Below are 19,200 nucleotides of genomic sequence, written 5' to 3'. Positions count from 1 at the left end.
ACCATAGATTATCATTCTATTTTTGGTGCAAATCATTGCATTTTTGGCACAAATAACTTGGTGGAGCAGGAGGGTGAGCTCCAAAAAAAAATATTACAAATAACAAATTGAAAACCAAGTGATCAAGTAGGAATATAGGAAAAGTCACATAAACCACATTGATGTTTACTATACATTAGTAATGATTAAAAAAAAAAAAAGTAGATATATGTAAAAAGCAAAAGATAAAAGAGCAAATAGTAACAAATGAAGACTGGTAAGGCTAAATCTGGGGTTAAGATAAACCGGCACAGGAGAGGAGGGAGGTGTAGAGAAGACAGTATCCAAATCATGGGCATGACCTAAATGAGGGAGAAGAAGCAAGGATCATCCAGTTTTTGCCATATAGTGGAATATAACTCAGACAGATCCTTGAGTTTTCCCAGATCCTTAAACCAATCCGTTACAGTGGGAGGATGGGTGCTTACCCAAAACCTGGGAATGACTGTTCAGGGGATTCTTTTTTACAGGACTGAATGAAGTGAGTAGCGCATGGAGAGTAACTACAAGTGTCTAGCTTGGTCACACTGTCTTTATATTATTCTCTTTGATAGGTGATGGCTTTTTTTTTAGAACAAATAACGGTTACAGTGGTGGGGTTTACAAAGGACCCTGGTAAAATTTATAACCCTTATTGTGTGACAAGTGGGGCTTCTGAGAAAAGATTTGTCTTGAGAAGAAAGCTCATTCAAAAGTAAAGGTCTAGATGCTTCTCTAATAGTCAATGGCTTTGATGGTTAGAGATCTCTGGGTTTTTAGGAAATATTTGAAACTATTATGTGTTTTTTTGTACTATGAGTACTTATCTAATAATAAAAAATAAATAAAAATCTAACAATAAATGACATAGATTTGATCTGGGAGAGGTTGAACTTGATGGACCTTTATCTTTTTTTCAAATCTATGAAACAATTTGCATTAAGAAAAGTCTAGTTTTGAATCAGATAACTGATCATTCTTCCTGCATAAAAGTAGAGAAGTTCTTCTTCTGACCAATGCAAAAAGCCACAGTGTAAAGAGAGTAAAAGTTGTGTAGGGTAAGTAGCATTGTAAGTTGAATTGTCTCTCCTGTTAAAAATGAATTTATAAACTGTTTAGCCAGCCCCCCCAGAGGTGAGGACTGGTGGGCACTTTTACTGGCATAATACATCAGGGGGACGAGAAAGCAATATGTGTTACAGGAGACAGTTTCTGGAGATGTAACCAAACTTGAAGATTCAGCGTAGTTATGGGACCTCTGACGACTAGGCCTGTTTATAGCCAATCACCTATATTTATTTAGTCTCTTCCTAGCAAGCTCACACTGTTCATTCATAATCCTAAAGTCTAAAGATCTGCCTTGTTAATAAATATGGTTGAAATTTCCACTTTTTTCTCCCGAGTTTTATACAGAAGAGAGTTATCGCATAAATTGTCTGTGGTGGTTTCTAAGATATGATCCACATCTTCAAGTAGAACAGAAGTAGTCTTTAAGATACACTAACAATAATTAAATTGGTTATTAGCAGAAATGGGGATTACCTTTTTTGTTTTTTGACAATGTATCAAGATGTGTATTCGATTAGCCCAGACATTCTTGGAAATGTGAACAAGTCTCTTGTATTTCTTAAGCCTTTAGATATGGTGCTCATCTCCTGGTAGTTGAGAACATACAGTATATAGAAAAAGTAATAGAGCACACCGCGGCAGCAGATCTGCATTGCAGGAGATGGTTACATGTTGTTTACTACTGTATTGTAAACCTGTATTGCACTATTACATAACTGCTGAGGCTGAGTTGAAGCATGGTGGCTCAGTGGTTAGCACTGGTGCCTTGCAGCGCTAGGTTTTAATCTGACCAAAGGCAGCATCTGTATGGAGTTTGGAGTTTGTATGTTCTCCCCGTGTTTGTGTGGGTTCCTCCGGGTGCTCCGGTTTCCTCCCACACTCCAAAGACATAGGGATAGGGAATTAGATTGTGAGCCCCATTGGGGAAAACCTGATGCTACTGTCTGTAAAGCGTTGCGAAATATGTCAGCGCTATATAAGTGTGTTAAATAAATAAAATTATATTAAATATTAAGTACCTGAACCCCTATATAGTTTTTATTTATGCACAGTAGGGTGTTTCATTTTTCCAAAGATGTTAGTTTCATAGAACTTTGCTTATGCCCTGAGTCTCGGTGATGTAAAAGATATTTATGCCAAATTTCAAGAGGATTGGATAATATTTAGGGGTTGCACACATTGATCACTTTTATTACTACTCTCACACCTGTACCCAGGAGGTTGGTCTAAGAACGCCTTCAGTTTCAGGATCCCAGGGGCTCTGCATCAAGCAAGGTGGATCGCAAAGGCAATGTATGCACTTAAATGTGTCCTCTTCACTAAACAGTTGAATATTCCTCAACGAGAATTGAAAGGAATGAAATGGGTTGCACATTTTGTCAGCCTCATATATGTTCGCTTTTTGCACGAGGCAATTGTAAGTCGATGGGCTCCAAAGAATTATTTGGATATGCTACAGCTTCTGAGCACTTACTCAGATGCAGACGTAAAAAAAAGTGCTCTCACAGTTGCTAAGAGACACCTTTAGTAGGATTGGCTTTTTTGGACGAAAGTATTACTCAGGCTGTTAAGGAAAATATGACTAAAAATGTAGAAACCAAACCTGCAAAGAAAAAGGAAATGAAACAATTAGAGGGTAAAAACCTAGTTTTTGAAGTAAAAGACCTGAGCCATTTCGTTACTAATAAAACAAAGATGTTCTTTGAATTGTTTGGGATCCACGACGTGACAGAATACTGCAGTGATTCTCTAAGAAGCCATGTGAACGCTCTTAAGGAGGTCAATGATACCGCAGAAAGAGGAATTGCTCTGATAAAAAAGTTTAATCAATCGGTCAGGGACGAACAACAAAAACAATTCTTGTTGAGGGTCGTCGAGCATCACAGAAAAGTCGTCACTAAGCTAACAAAAGAAGGGATTGCATTGTTCAAAGTTGATTAATATAACACGTTTTGCCTATCATACTACCTATTAATCTTAGTGTCTAGTTTTAATATTATTTTTAGTCTGTGATTTCTAGTTTTCCCAATAAAAGTAATTAACATTGAAAAATCATATTTTTTGCCTACCTTTACAAAACCGATCAGACTGTGCAACCTCTAAATATTATCCAATCTTCTTCAAATTTGGCATATATATCTTTTACATCACTGAGACTCGGGGCGTAAGCAAAGTCTGAAATTTTACATTAGATTTTTTTCCATTCCAAAATGAAACACCCTAATGTACACTTGTTAATACAAGAATGTAAGTACAATATGTATCTTCAGTATTCATTAGGAAATGTCATGCATTTTTCTGCTATAGTTATTAGGGATTTTATATGCTTCTTTATGCTCCAGGGATCCCTTTTTACATAGTGACAGGTATGTAGAGTAATTTGGTTATTAATTGGCCTCTATTAGGATTCTTATAGCTTTAATTATTACTAGGTTCTGTCATTTGAAATTCAATAAGTAATGAAAGCAAAGAATTCAAGACTTTTGCATCCACACAAAGGAAACGAACATGAAAGCTTTTCAGGTCCTAAAATCTTGAGCTTCCTGGGCTACTTTCACACTGCTGTTTCTGGGTCCGCCTGTGAGACCCGTTTCAAGGCTCTCACAAGCGGCCCCAAACGGATCAGTTCAGCCCCAATGCATTCTGAATGGATGCGGATCCGTTCAGAATGCATCAGTTTGGCTCCGTTCCGCCTCCATTACGCTCAGGAGGCGGACACCAAAACGCTGCTTGTAGCGTTTTGGTGTCCGCCTGGCGGTCCGGAGCCATACGGATCCGTCCTGACTTACAATGTAAGTCAATGGGGACGGATCCGTCTACATTGACACAATATTGGTGCAATTGTAAATGGATCCGTCCCCCATTGACTTTCAATGTAAAGTCAGGACGGATCCGTTTGACTTAGACTTTTTTTGACTAAGTTATGCAGACGGATCCATACTGAACGGATATTTTCGTTTGCGTTTATAGGTGCGTATCCGTCTGTGCAGATACCAGATGGATCCGCACCTAACGCAGGTGTGAAAGTAGCCTAAGGGCTCCTTCACACTTGCGGCAGGACGGATCCAGCAGGCTGGTCTCCCTGTTGGATCCGTCCTTCCGCTGTTTCGCCGAGCCGCCGGACCGCCGCTCCGTCCCCATTGACTATAATGGGGACGGGGGCTGAGCTCCGGCGCAGCACGGCGGTGCACGGCGAAAGCCGCCGGACTAAAAAGTCCTGCATGTCCGACTTTTTAGTCCGGCGGCTTTCGCCATGCTGCGCCGCAGCTCAGCCCCCCCTCAGCGAAACAGCGGAAGGACAGATCCGACAGGGAGACCAGCCTGCTGGATCCGTCCTGCCGCAAGTGTGAAGGAGCCCTAAGTCAAAACGGATCAGTTTGCATTATTATGAACAAAAAAATAAAAAATTCATGGTAATGCAAACGGATCCGTTCTGAACGGATACAAGCGTTTGCATTATAGGTGCGGATCCGTCTGTGCAGATACCAGACGGATCCGCACTTTACGCAGGTGTGAAAGTAGCCTTAGTCTTTCCTAGAGCGTTTACTTACAGAAATATACAAGTAATCATTTACTCAGTGTATGATATTTTTGGTTTTACCGGTTTTCTCCTGAGATGTGTGTGATATGGTTGGGTAAGAGCGCGGCGGGCTAATCAGCTTATGAGTTTAAGTAATCTGCTCTAATTTCGTTTACTCAGCAACTGTTGTTTTTAGGTGACTGTGGTGTCCCATGAAGCATGCGCTGCAAGGATGAGCCGTGGCCGAGATGCAACTGTAGTGTTAACTGGTTGTTGATTTTTATGTTAATGGCCACAGTTTAGACAACCAGTTAACACTTAAAGAGGGCCTCTCACTTCACCTGGCATGTCTGTTTTAGGAACTTCTGGAGCATCTTTTTATATTACTCTATGTTCTGCCGTTTCTTTATTATTCCTTCTAAATGGTCATGAATGAATTTGTTAGCACTCTGTAATAAAAGTCCAATTGGTTGTTACCAGTTGGGGGGGTGTCCCTGTACAGTCTGACACTGGCGGCACTGAGTTGGGGGGGTGTCCCTGTACAGTCTGACACTGGCGGCACTGAGTGGACAGTGGCAGACCATGCTGGAACACTTCTCCTTCACTGGTAATACCCAGCTGGACCTTTATTGCAGACTGCTGGCAATTCATTCATACATTTCTATTAGGAATAATATAGGAAGTACATAGCATAGAATCATAAGCATAGATGCTCCAGAATTGTTATTATATGGGAAATGAGAGTAGTTACTGAAATAGACATGTCAGGAAAGGTGACAGGTTCTCTTTAACCCCATAATAGTCACAATAAATTAAAAAATCCTCCCAAAAATGTCACTTTTTTATTGTAGATTATGTATTTATGTCCGAAGTAAATATAGTTTGCACAAAAGGGAACCAATCACCTGGATTTTGAGTAATGAGCTGAGGACATGGGTTGCTAGATGGCCGCTAGCACATCCGCAATACCCAGTCCCCATAGCTCTGTGTGCTTTTATTGTGTATAAAAACTAATTTGATACAATATGCAAATTAACCTGAGATGAGTCAGAGCTTGCAAATATGACTCTTCTCTGGTCACACAAGTGAGATATGACTGTTTTATGTTAATTTGCATAAAAGGCAGGAAGTACAAAAATGCATAATACTTATTGAATTCGTCTGCAAATGAAATTAAAAGTGTAATTTATATGTTTAGGGTAACACAATGAACATTTAGAAACGCTCAGTGAGGGTAGCATTGTAGAGGTGACAGGTTCCCTTTAAGTGCACTTTAACCCCTTAGTGGCATAACACATTTTAGCCTTAAGGACCAGTAACATTTTTCCTCCTCTGTGTGCCTAATTAGGCAATGAAGAGGTGATTAGAGGAATAAGCGTTCATCTCACTCCTTTTCTGGAAAAAAAAGACCTCATATGTGGCATATTTGCCCTCTGATTCACAGAGGTCCATGTTTTCCCTCCCCCCTGGGGTTGTTTACAGTTATGCAGGGAGGGGATCTAATTCTCTCCTGCAGCCTGTCATCACATCCCTCACTGGTCCCCCCTCTCCTCCTCCATTTTGGCTGAGATCACAGCTGGTTCAAGGGGGAGGGGGTGCTGTTTTAACCTTTAATATCTCAGGCTGCAGTTAAGCTAGAGCTGTGTAGAGCTAGCTGCCATTGAACTGAGAATACAGCCAGGAATGAGAGCTGCACATTTAAGTAGGTTTCAATGGGACCCATTTCTAATGGCTGTATGGGGGCTGTGATGCTGCTTAGATTATCAGCTTTAGAACAAGGTAAAGATCATGGCTCTAGCTCGGTTGTAGTCTAAGAAAGAGCCCTCAGAAACTCCCCTCTTTGCAGCCACACAACCCGAGCACAGGTCGCTCAAAACAGTATTGTCCTTTTCTGCCCGAATGAAATGTGTTCAGTATGATCAGCATGGGAGGGGTGGGAGGGCTTACAAAAAATACAGAAAAAGCAAAAAAAAATGATACAAAATTGTTGCATCTTAATGAATGCTTATTTGCCTTTTTTTTACAGTGGTCATTAAGGATGCTTATTCTAGGCCACCACCTTTTTACGGTCGCCTACACTAAGCAGAACAGGATCTCCACTGTCACATGACAGCCGGGCTTCTACTCTAATGGCTCAGATAACAGTATAATACACTGTACTACATGATCAGTACAGTGTGTTATAGAAGAGATTGCATGTCCAAGTCCCCTTGTGGGACTAGTAAATGGTTTAAGAAAAAGAAATAATGTTTTATGGAAAAAAACATCAAGTTAAAAAACACCTTTTGCCACCGAAAAAGTGCTTTTCAATGGAAAAAACTTGAAAAGATAAAATCCCCCTGGTATTGCTTCATCTGTATTGCCAAAAACTATACAATTATCGTGTAATTTATCCAACATTGTGAATGCCATAAAAAAGAAACAAAAAAGCAATGCAAGAAGTGCAGTGTTTTTGCATATCCACCGCCAAAAAATGAATTAACGGTGATAAAATAGTCTGAAACTTATATATTCTAGTCTTTATTTATTTTTTATTATTATTATTATTATACATTCGGGCTTTTAGTTATAACGTTTCCATTTTGTATTTCCAGCTTTGTGCAATGTAAGCACCTCGGAGGAGGTTCAGAAAAGAGCAATGGGAAGAGAATTTCATCTGTTTCGCCAAAGGGACACAGGTGCTGTACCAGAGTCATCCTCTGTTTGTCATACATTACACAGGTTTGATGCTATTTGCTTGTAGTTCAGTGATAACATGTAACACAATATTTGACCTCTTATTCTGTAATTGTACTTTAGAAAAATTTACAATATTTAAAGGAGTGGTCCAGCACGGTTAAATGTGGTTGCAATGTTTTTTAAATTGAAATTGATAAAAATCTACTGATATACTTGTATTATGAGAGCTGCCCCGTGGTCCTAATATCAGCTCCAGTCCTGTGCCATTTCCTCAGCCCCATCACCATTTGTTGGCATGTGACAAGTGACGTGCTTGAAGAGGGTTGGCTGTTTGACGTTGCGGGGGTTCATTCTGAGACAGAGAAGGGATCTTAGGTATGTCAAACAGCCAGCCCCCGTCAAGCACATCATGAGTCACATGCCAACACAGAATGGGAGCAGCTCCGTTTCTATGTCTTAATGAGCCTGATATTGGAGTAGGACCAGGGCTAATATCGGGACATCAGGGCTGATGCTGTAATAGAAGTTTATCAGTAAGTTTTATCCGTTTCAGATTAACACACATTGCAACAATTTGTGTCTGGCTGGACAACTCCTTAAAGGGGTTGTGCCAAGTTTTCAAGTTATTGGAGTGGGGTCAACTGCTGGGAACACCACCTATCCTGAGAACAGGGGTCAAGTTCCCCTGTCCTGATGGAGCGACAGGTCGATAATGCACCCTGCGCAATGATTACGATGTTAAACATATATATTGTGGATCTGCTGTAAATTCATTGCCCTTATATACAGTATGAAGCTTCACTTTTCTAGACATTTTGGTCAGAATTTATAATGAAAATAATTTTTTTAAACAGAGGCATAGCTAGGGGTCAGCACAGGGGAGGGGGGGGGGGGGACAAAACTCATCTGAGTGGGCCCCCAATGCGTGTTTACAACTGCAGAGGTTGCGGACCGCAAAAAACGGCACGGCCGTGTGCATTAGGGCGAAAGGCTGGCTTTCCACACTTAGGTTTTTTGTCGAACATTTTTTAAGCCAAAACCTGGTGTGGATCATAAAGGAGGAGAAAGTACTGTATATAGGACAAAAAGGGTGAAAAAAAAAGACATGCACCCCCAACATCAAATAATGCTTCCTGGCTGTGGGGTATACTGTCAGTTCAGTTCTTCCTACATGCTGCTGGAGGGTGTAACTGTTGTCCAGCATGGAACATGTTTTTCTGTTTCTGTGCTGGTTTCTTTTGTGACCCATATGAGGAGCCATTCACTTCAATGGGTCTGCAAAAAAATAGAATTTACTCCTTGTGAATTCCATTTCCGTATATCCACATGGCCATTCTGCAAAAAAATAGAACATGTCCTATTATTGTCCGTATTACGGACAAGGATAGGGCAGTTCTATTATGGGCCGAACCAGTATCAGCTCCCAAATTTATACAGACCCCACATTAGCCCAAGAATTCGTACAGACCCCAGATCAGCCTCCAAATTCATACCAAACCCAGATCAGCCTCCAAATTCATACCAAAACCAGATCAGCCCCCATATTCACACAAACTCCAGATTAGCCTCACAATTCATACAGACCCCAGTTTAGACCCAAAATTCATACAGACTGCATATCAGCTCCCAAATTCCTACAGACTCCAGATCTGCCCCCAAATTCATACAGACTTTAGATCAGCCTCAGATTCATACAGACCCCAGATTAGATCACAGATTCATACAGACCCCATATTAGAACCAAAATCTCTTCTCAAATTCACACAAACCCCAGATTGGCCCACGTTTTCATACAGACCCCTGATCAGCCCCAGATGAGACCCAGGAATTAATACAGACCCCGAAAACAGAGCCCATAATTAATATAGACTCTTAGACCAGACCCCAGATCAGGTCCCAAATGTATGCAGTCCCCAGATCTCACTCCAGATTCATTCAGACCCCAGATCTGACCTCAAATTCATACAGACACCAGATCAGGCCCGAATTTCATTCAGACCCCAGATCAGACTCCAAGTTCATTCAATCCCCAGATCCGACCTCAAGTTCATTCAGACCCCAGATGTTACCCCAAATTCATTCAGACCCCAGATCCAACACCAAATACATCCAGACTCCCTATCTGACCCCAAGATCATTCAGACCCCTTTGCTCCCTATAACTCCCACCCCATCTCCCCTTAAAGGCAGACCTCAGACCAGATAAAAAATAAAAATACTTACCTCTTCTCCTGTGCTCTGGGTGCCTATGCGCCACTCTGTCCTGATGTTGCACAGCGTCAGGTCATAGTAAGCACCTACGTGCACTACATCCTGAAGCTGTACACTCTCAGCCTGGGCACCCATAGAAGAGGACCAGGGAGTGGTGAGTAAAGTCTGTGGTGCTATATCCACCACTCCCTGGACCTCCTGTACTAATGGACGCTTCCATTATTAGTTAGAAAGCATTTCCACATTTTCTTTGCCCTTGGTGGGCCCCTTCCTCCTTAGTGGGCCTCGGGTGGCCACCGCCCTGCCCCCTACTAACTGTGCCTCTGATTTGAAGTCAGTTTTGCTGAAGCCTGCACTGGTGTACTTTGCCCTAGATGTATCAAACAGCACATGTTGTTTGTTAAATTTGAAACATCTTTAAACCTAACAAACAGGCTGTGAGCTCATGAGCAAATCGACTTTGGATGCTTCAACTTCGTTGGCGCTCCGTACAGTATTAGAATATATTGGCTCTGATGAGCCGAAGTTATTACTTTGCAAAGTCAATGAATAGACACTAATGCACACACAGAAAGAGACCTAGCAGCCAGGCTGCAGCATAGGACACAGGAGTATTGTGGCTTAGTATTGAAAAAGTGACAATCCCAGTATCGAACCATACCAGGTAAAAAAGTATAAAAAAAGTACTGATAATTTGATACCCGGTGCAACCTTAGTCCGGACAGGAATTTTTCTTGTGGAGCCAGACTCATCTGATATATGTGCATTTAGTGAATAGGTCCAGAGGCTATAGACTGATAGTGCCCGACAGAAAAATGTAGCATACAGCATCTTTCTTTCTGGTACTATTTGTCATCCAGCATCACAGCAGATGTGCCACATAGAAGTGATAAAATACCTAATTTTCTACCCCTAACTCATTAGATGACATTATAGATTTCTCAACATCTTGGGGGTCTAGGAGGCCACCACTACTCATTCCCCCAGATGGCTAGTCAGTAATCCAACCTACTTGAAAAGAAGATTTGACCACCCATGTGTGTGGCTTTCTTTATAGCATTATCAGCCTCTGGCACAGTTGTCTCTATAACAAATGAGAAACTTGAGTTGTGCTACGAGGGGTCAGATAGGGTTTTGTTCCCAGTGGTGGGATGTCAGCCTGCCAGGGTTCTCCACCCACCTTAATTTGGTTCTGGGTCTCTTTACTAGTCTACAATACCTGAAAAGCCACAAGTGGTCTGAACAAGCTTCAACCTTCATGCTAACCAACTCAAAAACCGATCTGAGAAGTATTGATGATCCTGTATGTCATCATGTCCATTCCTAAACACTGAAGATATAGGATTGTGTTACTACACATCACAGCTCCCATCTGTCGGACTTGTATATTTGCTATGCTGTGATGTGTCATAGTCTGCTTCTGATAGACCTGTGTTGGTGATGTCAGTGGCTGGGGCAGAAGGGCAGTGATAGCTTTCAGTGATGTTGTCTGGATTAGTTGCAGGCTGTCCTGCTCCTCCCTCCTCCGTGTACTCAGAATAAGACACTGACAATGTGATACACTCAAGAAGCTCAACACAGCAAGACATGTCCCACTAACCCACCTCATCAGCCCTCTAGCCTTCTGTGCTATCAGCCCCATGGTTCAGGTAAGTGGCATGATCCATGTCAGCTCTTCACCCAGTGCTGCTTCATTAACTTCTACACGTAGACATGAGGATTTGCTGAAGGAGGGATTACTGATGTGCAGTCAATAGTTCCAGATCATCCCTATGGTCATAGTTTAGGGAATCCCTAATTCAAAGTAATATGAGAAAATAATTATTTCTTCTGTCCCATGTCCCATAGAATATTTGATTGATATATGACGACTCACACATGCCTTGTTATATAAGTATGCTTTGTAATGTTAATGACTGCAGTTTCCACAGTGATCTCTAGACATGTGCTTCATCTGATATCAGTGGTGACCTGCATATCTAGAAGTCAGTCATCTATCTGGCCGGTGTGGAATTAGACATTTGGATATACATGATGCTCGGCGCATGCGCAAGGACTCGTGTGATCCTTTGCCTTTTCCAATATGGCCGTGGGAGGTGAGCAGTACACAGTGCGCAAACTCCACAGACGTTCAATCATGCACGCAACCTTGGGCATGCGCCATGTAGTTACAGACACGCCATTTACACTGACCAGTTTGCGGAGCTCCTGGTCAGTGTATCCACGTTCATCCCTAATTGTCCCCTTTTGGTTGATCTTTTGCACATGGCACTTTATTAGGGTATTATTAATTACCTCTCTGTCCACTATATGTATATTAGCTTGTTATTGATTATATATGGAATCTTTTACACATCTGTTTGGCACATCATCCACATGTATTTATTTATACACTTTAATCATGGTCGATATGTGGTTTTTATGCACCTTTTGGAATCAGGTTTTACATGAATAATGAAATATTATGGTTTGACGTTGATTGATTAATTGATCACATGCTGTAATGATTTAATTGCACATTTGCCAGTTTCTTGATGTATATATACTGGTCACTTTGTCCTGTTTCTTTACTTAAGAAAGGCTCTGGTATTGAGCCGAAACGTTGCCTTGCCACATGGGTGAATAAAGTTTGAGTTCACTATTCCACAAATTGGAGTGCTGCCCGTTTTTTGTCTTCTGTATATTGGGTAAGCTTATTCCCATTGAGCTTTGCACCCTCTTGTTTTAATTTTTTCAGTCGGTGCTGCCATTCTTTCATATATATATATATATATATATATATATATATATATATATAAAACAAAAAAACTGAACAGCACCTCCAGAGACAAATCGCAGGTGCAAGCTATCACTGTGGTCACTGTGAAGGTCACTGATAAAGGGGCGGCCACTGTGAAAGTCACTGTTAAAAGGGTGATCACTGTTAAAGGGGCGGCCACTGTGAAAGTCACTGTTAAACGGGTTGTCACTGTTAAAGGGGACGGCCACTGTGAAAGTCAGTGTTAAAGGGGCGGTCACTGTTAAAGGGGCAGCCACTGTAAAAGTCACCGTTAAAGGGGTGGCCACTGTGAAAGTTACCATTAAAGGGGCGGTCACTGTTAAAGGGACGGCCACCGTTAAAGTCACTGTTAAAAGGGCAGCCACCGTGAAAGTCACTGTTAATGGGGCAGTCACTGTGAAAGTCACTGTTAATGGGACGGTCACCGTTAAAGGGGCGGCCACTAAGATAGTCACTGTTAAATGGGTGGTCACCATTAAAGGGGTGGCCACTGTGAAAGTCACTGTTAAAGGGGCAGTCACCGTTAAAGGGGCGGCCACTGTGAAAGTCACTGTTAAAAGGGTGGTCACCGTTAAAGAGGTGGCCACTGTGAAGTCACTGTTAAAGGGTTAAAGGGGTGGTCACCGGTAAAGGGGCGGCCATCGTGAAAGTAACTGTTATTTAATATAAAATTGCAATGAATAAATGCCCGAGCAACACCGGGTCATCAGCTAGTAATAAAATAAGAATAATTATAAATAATTGTATTAAAATGACTTCAGCCGTACATTAGACAAATATTACAATCCTGGAGAGTGAGAACTATTATGTTTGTGCTTGTAACACTGTATCCAGTAATGATAAATATATTATTACTATCACATATAGAATATTTGGTTGTTATATGACGACTCACACATGCCTTGTTATATAATTATGCTTTGTCTTTTGCATGACTGCGGTTTCCACAGTGATCTCTAGACATGTGCTTCATCTGATATCAGTGGTGACCTGCATATCTAGAAGTCAGTCATCTATCTGACAGTCAGAAAGTCACTGTGTAGCTGTGCCGTTCACCTGAGCCCATACCAGGATTGTGTTACCATATTTCAGCTTTGCATTGTCGTGTGGGTTGCATTCTTTCACAATGAGCGGCAGTCAGGTGTTAATATTAAATAATTCAGAGTTTTGGGGTTTGCTAGAGACAGCACAAGCCTCTCTGTGCATCAAGTGGTTCTTTGGTGGAAAATGACGTTACAGCCGTGAATAGTTTTCTTATTGTATAAGACGCTATTTTCACATGTACATCCACATTTACCGTATATAGCATTATTGGCAGTTTCACAATTTGTAGGTTATGCCTACAGCAAGCCACAGGCCACAGATTCCCTGAGGTCTGCAAGCTGACTATTGCTCTGCTAATTGCCGACTGTCTCTAATGTTAAGGAAATTTTAATTTTGTCTGTCGTTAGTGGGGTTCTCTTATGTGTGCATTGCTTCTGTATTTATGGAGGCGGAGGCAGTGATATTGGGGTGATTTATAAACATTTTTATGACAGTTTTTGGCATAAAGTTGGAAGACCCCTTTTTGCGACTTTTTTAGACACCTCTGCAACAATGTTTTATTGGATAGGCATTTTTACACCATCCTCGCCACTTGGGAGTGGCGAGGGCATGGCGGGGACTAGGACTTCAGCTTTGGTGAATTTACTGAAATGAGGTGTAAAAGAGGAGTAAAAAAGTCAATGGCTGGAGTAGTTTTTACTCCAAGCGCACAGGTGCACTTACTGTTTATGAAAGCACTGTGGATGGCTTACTTATGGGATCCCTTTACAGGAGCATAGCTCCTATATGGAGCTATGCTCCTGGGTATATATGGTAGGTATATATGGAGCCTTACAGGGGGGTGATCAATGACAGGGGGGTGATCAGGGAGTCTATATGGGGTGATCACCCCCCTGTCATTGATCAACCCCCTGTAAGGCTCCATTCAGACGTCCGTATGTGTTTTGCGGATCTGCGGATCCATGGATCCGCAAAACACGGACACCGCGGATCCGCAAAACACATACGGACATCTGAATGGAGCCTTCCAGGGGGGTGATCAATGACAGGGGGGTGATTAGGGAGTCTATATGGGGTGATCAGGGGGTTAATAAGGGGTTAATAAGTGACAGGCGGAGGTGTAGTGTAGTGGTGTTTGGTGCTACTTTACAGAGCTGCCTGTGTCCTCTGGTGGTCGATCCAAGTAAAACGGCCCTGTAGTGGTTAAAACTGTCCACTGTTCCTGCTGTGACCACGTCCTGAGGAAGTCTATTCCACTGAACTTTTTCTTCTCCAGTCGGAGGCAGTGCCCCCTTGTCTTTTGAGGGCATTTTACATGGAACATTTCTCACCGTATTTTTTGTATGGCCCATTTATATATTTATATAGGTTAATCATGTCTCCCCTTAGACCTCTCTTCTCAAGACTAAATAAATGCAATTCTTTTAATCTTTCTTCATAACTAAGACCCTCCATGCCTCTTATCAGTTTAGTCACTCTCCTCTGTACTTTTTCCAGCTGCAGTGCGTCCTTTCTATGGACTTGTGCCCAGAACTGAACTGCATATTCCAGATATGGACGCACCATCGCTTTGTAAAGTGGTAGTTACATCCCTGCCCCTCGAGTCCATGCCTCGTTTAATGCATGACAGTATCCTGGTGGCCTTCGAAGCAGCTGATTGACATTGTATGCTGTTATTTAATCTACCATCCACAAGGACATCCAAATCCTGCTCTATAAGTGACTCTCCCAGTGTTACATCACATATGACATATGAAGCATGGAGATTATTACTGCCAAAATGCATAACTTTACATTTATCCACATTGAACCTCATTTGCCAAGTTGATGCCCAATCACTCAGAGTGTTCAAGTCAGCTTGTAGTTTATGGACATCTTCCATAGACTGTACAGTACTACATAGCTTAGTGTCATCTGCAAAAATAGAAATGGTGCTATTAATCCCTTCCTCAATATCATTAATAAATTCATTTATATGAAATAGCGGGCTCAGCACTGAACCTTGGGGTACACCACTTATAACCGGGGACAATTCTGAATAGGAATCATTGACCATAACTCTCTGGACACGGTCCGTCAGCCAGTTTTCAATCCAATAACAAACTATACTTTCCAAGCCTATAGACCTTACAGTACTTTACCTATTAAACGGCTCTGAGGGACAGTATCAAAAGCCTTTGCAAAATCCAGAAACACTAGATCCACAGACACCCCTCTATCCAGGCTACTACTCACCTCCTCATAAAAAGAAATCAGGTTAGTCTGACAACTTCTGTCCTTGATAAAACCATTTTGGTTATCACTTATAATATTATTTACAGTCACACACTCCTGTATTAGTCCCTTAAGAGTCCTTCAAACATTTTTCCCACAACAGAAGTTAAACTAACTGGTCTATAATTACCTGTGAAGGACCTAGATTTTGATTATGGGCACCACATTTGTCTTTTGCCAATCTCTGTGCACTGTACCAGTACCTAGAGAATCTTTAACAATTATAAACAGGGGCACAGCAATGACTGAACTGAGCTCTTTAAGCACCCTTGGGTGTAATCCATCTGGACCCGGAGCCTTGTTCACATTTACCTTATTTAACTTATCTTGGACCATATCTACAGTTAGTCAAGTGAGTATATTACTGGATGTACTAAGAGCCCCAGCACCCCACATATCAGCTCCTTTCTTTTCTTTTGTATATACAGAGCAAAAAAAAAACATTTAGTAACTCTGCATTTTTCTTCCCTTTTTACAGTAGCTGTAAGCCATGGGGGGGTTTAATTTTAGCCGTTACCTAAAGGAATTATTTTTTTAGTGCAATTGCTCAATGTGGATTTGAAGCTCTCCCATTTATCCTCAGTATTATTAAGGCTACTTTCACACTTGCGTTAGGAGCGGATCCGTCTGGTGTCTGCACAGACGGATCCGCTCCTATAATGCAAACGCTTGCATCCGTTCAGAACGGATCCGTTTGCATAACTGTTTATTTCAGATCTGATTTTTCACTTCGGAAAACTCAGATCCGACAGTATATTCTAAACACAGAAGCGTTCCCATGGTGATGGGGACGCTTCAAGTTAGAATATACTGAGAACTGTGTACATGACTGCCCCCTGCAGCCTGGCAGATGCTGCCAGGCAGCAGGGGGCAGACCCCCCCCCCCCCTCCTGTATTTAACTTATTGGTGGCCAGTGCGGCCCCCCCCTCCCTTCCCAGTATTAATTGTAACCAGTGCGGCCCCCCTCCCTCTATATTCATCGGTGGCCAGTGCGGATTCCCAGTATTAAATATGACCAGTGCGGCCTCCCCCTCCCTCCCACCCCAGTATTAAATATGACCAGTGCGGCCCCCCTCCCTCTATATTCATTGGTGGCCAGCCAGTGCGGATTCCAAGTATTAAATATGACCAGTGCGGCCCCCCCCTCCCTCCCCAGTATTAAATATGACCAGTGCGGCCTCCCCCTCCCTCTATATTCATTGGTGGCCGGCCAGTGCGGATTCCAAGTATTGTGACCAGTGCGGCCTCCCCTCCCCCCCCCTAATTAAAATCACCCCCCCCCCCCCCCATCATTGGTGGCAGCGGAGAGTACCAATCGGAGTCCCAGTTTAAATCACTGGGGCTCCGATCGGTTACCATGGCAACTAAGACGCTATTGCAGTCTTGGCTGCCATGGTTACTTAGCAATAAATACAAGCATTATACTTACCTGAAGAGCTGCGATGTCTGACTGGCCGGGCGCTCCTCCTACTGGTAAGTGACAGGTCTGTGCGGCGCATTGCCTATAGCACAGACCTGTCACTTACCAGTAGGAGGAGCGCCCGGCCGGTCAGACATCGCAGCTCTTCAGGTAAGTATAATGCTTGTATTTATTGCTAAGTAACCATGGCAGCCAAGACTGCAATAGCGTCTTGGTTGCCATGGTAACCGATTGGAGCCCCAGCGATTTAAACTGGGACTCCGATCGGTACTCTCCGCTGCCACCAATGATGGGGGGGGGGGATTTTAATTAGGGGGGGGGGAGAGGGGAGGCCACACTGGTCATAATACTTGGAATCCGCACTGGCCACCAATAAATATAGAGGGAGGGGGAGGCCGCACTGGTCATATTTAATACTGGGGAGGGAGGGAGGGGGAGGCCGCACTGGTCATATTTAATACTGGGAATCCGCACTGGCCACCGATGAATATAAAGGGAGGGGGGCCGCACTGGCTACAATTAATACTGGGGAGGGAGGGGGGTCTGCCCCCTGCTGCCTGGCAGCAGTCATGTACACAGTTCTCAGTATATTCTAACATGAAGCGTCCCCATCACCATGGGAACGCCTCTGTGTTAGAATATACTGTCGGATCTGAGTTTTACGATGTAACTCAAATCCGATGGTATATTCTAACATAGAGGCGTTCCCATGGTGATGGGGGCGCTTCAAGTTAAAATATACCATCGGATCGGAGAAAACTCCGATCTGATGGTATATTAATAGGGACTCCTGACTTTACATTGAAAGTCAATGGGGGACGGATCTGTTTGAAATTGCACCATATTGTGTCAACGTCAAACGGATCCGTCCCGATTGACTTGCATTGTAAGTCTGGACGGATCCGTTTGGCTCCGCACGGCCAGGCGGACACGAAAACGCTGCAAGCTGCGTTCGGGTGTCCGCCTGCTGAGCGGAGCGGAGGCCAAACGCTGCCAAACTGATGCATTCTGAGCGGATCCGCATCCACTCAGATTGCATTGGGGCTGTACGGATCCGTTCGGGGCCGCTTGTGAGAGCCTTCAAACGGAACTCACAAGCGGAGCCCCGAACGCTAGTATGAAAGTAGCCTAAGTGACAGTAGCTGCTCCCAGTATAAGCCCTAAAATGCTGCCCTCAACCCAGGGAAATTAGCCTTTTTAAAATTCAGTGTCTTTGCTTTGCCTGACAGAGTTTGCCTTCTTATAGTTTAGGGGGAATATAATTATATTGTGGTCACTATTACCTAGTGTTTCTCGAACAATAACATTTCCAACAAGCTCTGCATCATTACACATTACCAGATCCAACAGAGCATCGCCCCTAGTGGGAGCTTCTACAAACTGGCCCATAAAGTGGTCCTGCAGCAAGTTGAAGAATCTTCTCCCCTTTGCTGTTGAGGCAGAACCATGACCCCAATATCTGGGAAGTTAAAATCTCCCATTATGACCACTGTATCAGCCTGTGCAGCCCGCTCTATTTGGTTATACAGTTGAGCTTCTATCTCCTCTGTGATGTTAGGGGGTCTATAGATTACACCACATCACCATCCTCACCCACAATTGCCTCTTTCACACCTGTCTTCAAATCACACCTTACATCCAGGCACACGTCACCGCCTTTTCTATTGACCCTGTCTTTCCCAAGTAGTGTGAACCCCTGAATATTGACAGCTCAGTCATGCAAAGAATTCAACCATGTCTCAGCCACACCAACTACATCTATGTGTTCTTCTAGTACCATAGCCTCCAGCTCCCCCATTTTGCTAGCTAGACTTCCTGCATTTGTGAAAATACATTTCTTAATTGCTATTACCTGTAAAGTGAATATCTGGGATTTTTGGGTTACCTTGGTTGATGTTTGTATGTAACAGGTTCTTGTTACGAGCAGTTCTATTTTTCATCGGTGTATAGTTCTGCCCAGTCTTCTCCCTACTTTCCTCACTAGCCCCAGCCCCCACTAAATCCCCACTGTCCCCTCCTATATCCCACTTTCTATCTACACTATCTACCCCTTATTAGTATGACCCCCCACCCTCCCCCAGATCCTAGTTTAAAAGCTCCTCCAGCCATTCAACCATTTTTTCCCGCAGGGCAGTTGCACCCTCCCCATTAAGGTGCAGCCCGTCCCTACTGTAGAACCTGTAACCG

The 19,200-nt window shown here is 43.0% G+C and overlaps 1 protein-coding gene across 1 annotated transcript in view; it reads left to right on the top strand.

Annotated features, from left to right (window-relative positions):
* Positions 1–19,200, top strand: part of ADGRV1 (adhesion G protein-coupled receptor V1) — a 522,269-nt gene that overhangs the window by 399 nt on the left and 502,670 nt on the right. The window contains 1 exon segment of the mRNA XM_044282697.1: positions 7,201–7,284. Coding sequence (XP_044138632.1) covers positions 7,245–7,284 — 40 coding nt within the window. The 5' untranslated portion in view covers positions 7,201–7,244.

The sequence above is a fragment of the Bufo gargarizans genome, chromosome 1, assembly GCF_014858855.1.
Source record: "Bufo gargarizans isolate SCDJY-AF-19 chromosome 1, ASM1485885v1, whole genome shotgun sequence".
Lineage (NCBI taxonomy): Eukaryota > Metazoa > Chordata > Amphibia > Anura > Bufonidae > Bufo > Bufo gargarizans.
The sequence above is the reverse complement of the archived record's forward strand: the minus strand, read 5'-3'. Positions and strand labels throughout refer to the sequence as shown.